At 35.0% G+C, this 1,911-nt stretch overlaps 1 protein-coding gene across 1 annotated transcript in view; it reads left to right on the forward strand.

Moving 5' to 3' along the window:
* Positions 1–260: 260 nt before the first annotated feature.
* The window catches only part of LOC128025002 (coiled-coil domain-containing protein 6), a 19,594-nt gene continuing 17,943 nt past the window's right edge, over positions 261–1,911 (forward strand). The window contains exon 1 of the mRNA XM_052610943.1: positions 261–525. Within this exon, the coding sequence (XP_052466903.1) occupies positions 292–525 (234 nt within the window). The 5' untranslated portion in view covers positions 261–291. The remainder of the gene's footprint in view (positions 526–1,911) is intronic.

Genomic DNA, 1,911 nt, shown 5'->3' on the forward strand with positions numbered 1-1,911 from the left:
TATTAAACGACTAAACAATATACATTTAAGGTGATGATACACGGGGCAACATTTTGAACCGGGTGAAACACAAGGTCCACGACCAGTATACAGCAAAAAAAAAAAAAAAAAAGTTGTGATATTTTGAATTCGAATCTTTATTATTGAGCCTGAGCCCCGCACATTTCCAGGGTGAACCGTCTAAACGAAATGATTCGCTCAAATGAATCGAATCACTAGAGGTCGCTGTAGCGCTCGCATCATACGCAGTATTTCATTCCTCATTCTCACTCTGACTCACGCTGATGCTCAATGATGGCGGACAGCGCGAGTGAGAGCGACACGGACGGAGCCACCCCTCACTGCTCCTCATCCTTGTCTTCCTCCATCCTTATCTCTACGTTCCGTCTAGAAGAGTTGACGAACCGCCTGGCATCTTTACAGCAAGAGAATAAAGTGCTGAAGATCGAGCTCGAGACGTTTAAACTGAAGTGTAAAGCTCTGCAGGAGGAAAACAGAGACTTGCGCAAAGCCAGTGTCACCATAGTGAGTCATTCACACATGTGTTTACAGTTCATACTTATTTACCTAAATGCACACGAAAGCTAACACTAATAATAAGGAATTTGGTCATTTCGTGTGTTATTAAACTTATTTACAATAGCTGTTACGGTAACGTTACATTTACGATTTACTGAAGCTAACGTGCTAATGATTAGCTTTTATTGTCTCATGTTTTCCGTTATGTCTTGTTAAATAAAATAAGAATAATTTACTAAACAAGCACCTTTTAGTGACTCTGTTGACGTTTTGTTTGTGTTCAGAATCTAAGAAACTGTCAGTGAAATATTAATCTTAGCACGAGCTAGCAGCACAATAATAAGTTAAACTGGGACAGTAATTAATGCCAGCCTCGTTAATATAACTCACATACTTCGTATAGAAGAGTATCTATATAGATAGGTCACAGAAAAAGTATAAAGTACACGTTTCATGGAGACTTGGTCTTATTTTTTGAGTGACAGTACAGTGAAGTGCCACAAGCACGTGCCAATGAAAGCACATTAGTTATAACTCCTCCTATAATATATCAACACGTTCCACTTTAATATTGTGGCTAGCTTTGTACGTCATGAGCTTGCTTATGTAGATTTGACAATTAATATATTATAGTACAGTTTAACCCTCTAACCCTGACATATGAAATACGTTAGGAAAAGTTTTATTTTAAAATGAAATATATCAGTGTATTACACATTTAGACCAAATATTGAAATAAATCTAAAAAGGTTACCTGTTTTATGTCTTATGTATCATGATATAATAAAAATGTGGAGCTCATACTCAAGGAACAAAATATGCCTTAATTTTGTCTAGAAGCACTGAGCAAACATATATCATTTGGTGCTATTGCTGATGTATATTTGGACAAACAGTAAGATGATATTCTGATGCATTGTAATCACTGCAATCTTTATAACAGTACAGCAGACCACTTGTATAAAATGCTATAAAAGCCAGTTATCTACCTATAACATGTTTTAAGATTATATTTAAATCCTTTATTTTATTATCAAGTTGTGGGGGCAAAACATACAATGCAATCCAATGCAATAGTGACTGAAGGATGAGCATGCTGTATCATATTTGTTACACACACACACACACACACACACACACACACACACACACACACACACATATATATATATATATATATATATATATATATATATATATATATATATATATGTATATATATGTATATGTGCATCAAAAAGACAAATGTAATAGGTTGAGGGCAGAAGGCATGTAGTAGATTGTGTACAACAGGTTTTTCAGTAAAGTGTCAAATATTATACTTTAGGCTTTGAAGAGTTAAAAAATGCAAATCATCTCATGGATGATGGATTGATTCATGTGCGTATGATT

The sequence above is a fragment of the Carassius gibelio genome, chromosome A12, assembly GCF_023724105.1.
Source record: "Carassius gibelio isolate Cgi1373 ecotype wild population from Czech Republic chromosome A12, carGib1.2-hapl.c, whole genome shotgun sequence".
NCBI lineage: Eukaryota > Metazoa > Chordata > Actinopteri > Cypriniformes > Cyprinidae > Carassius > Carassius gibelio.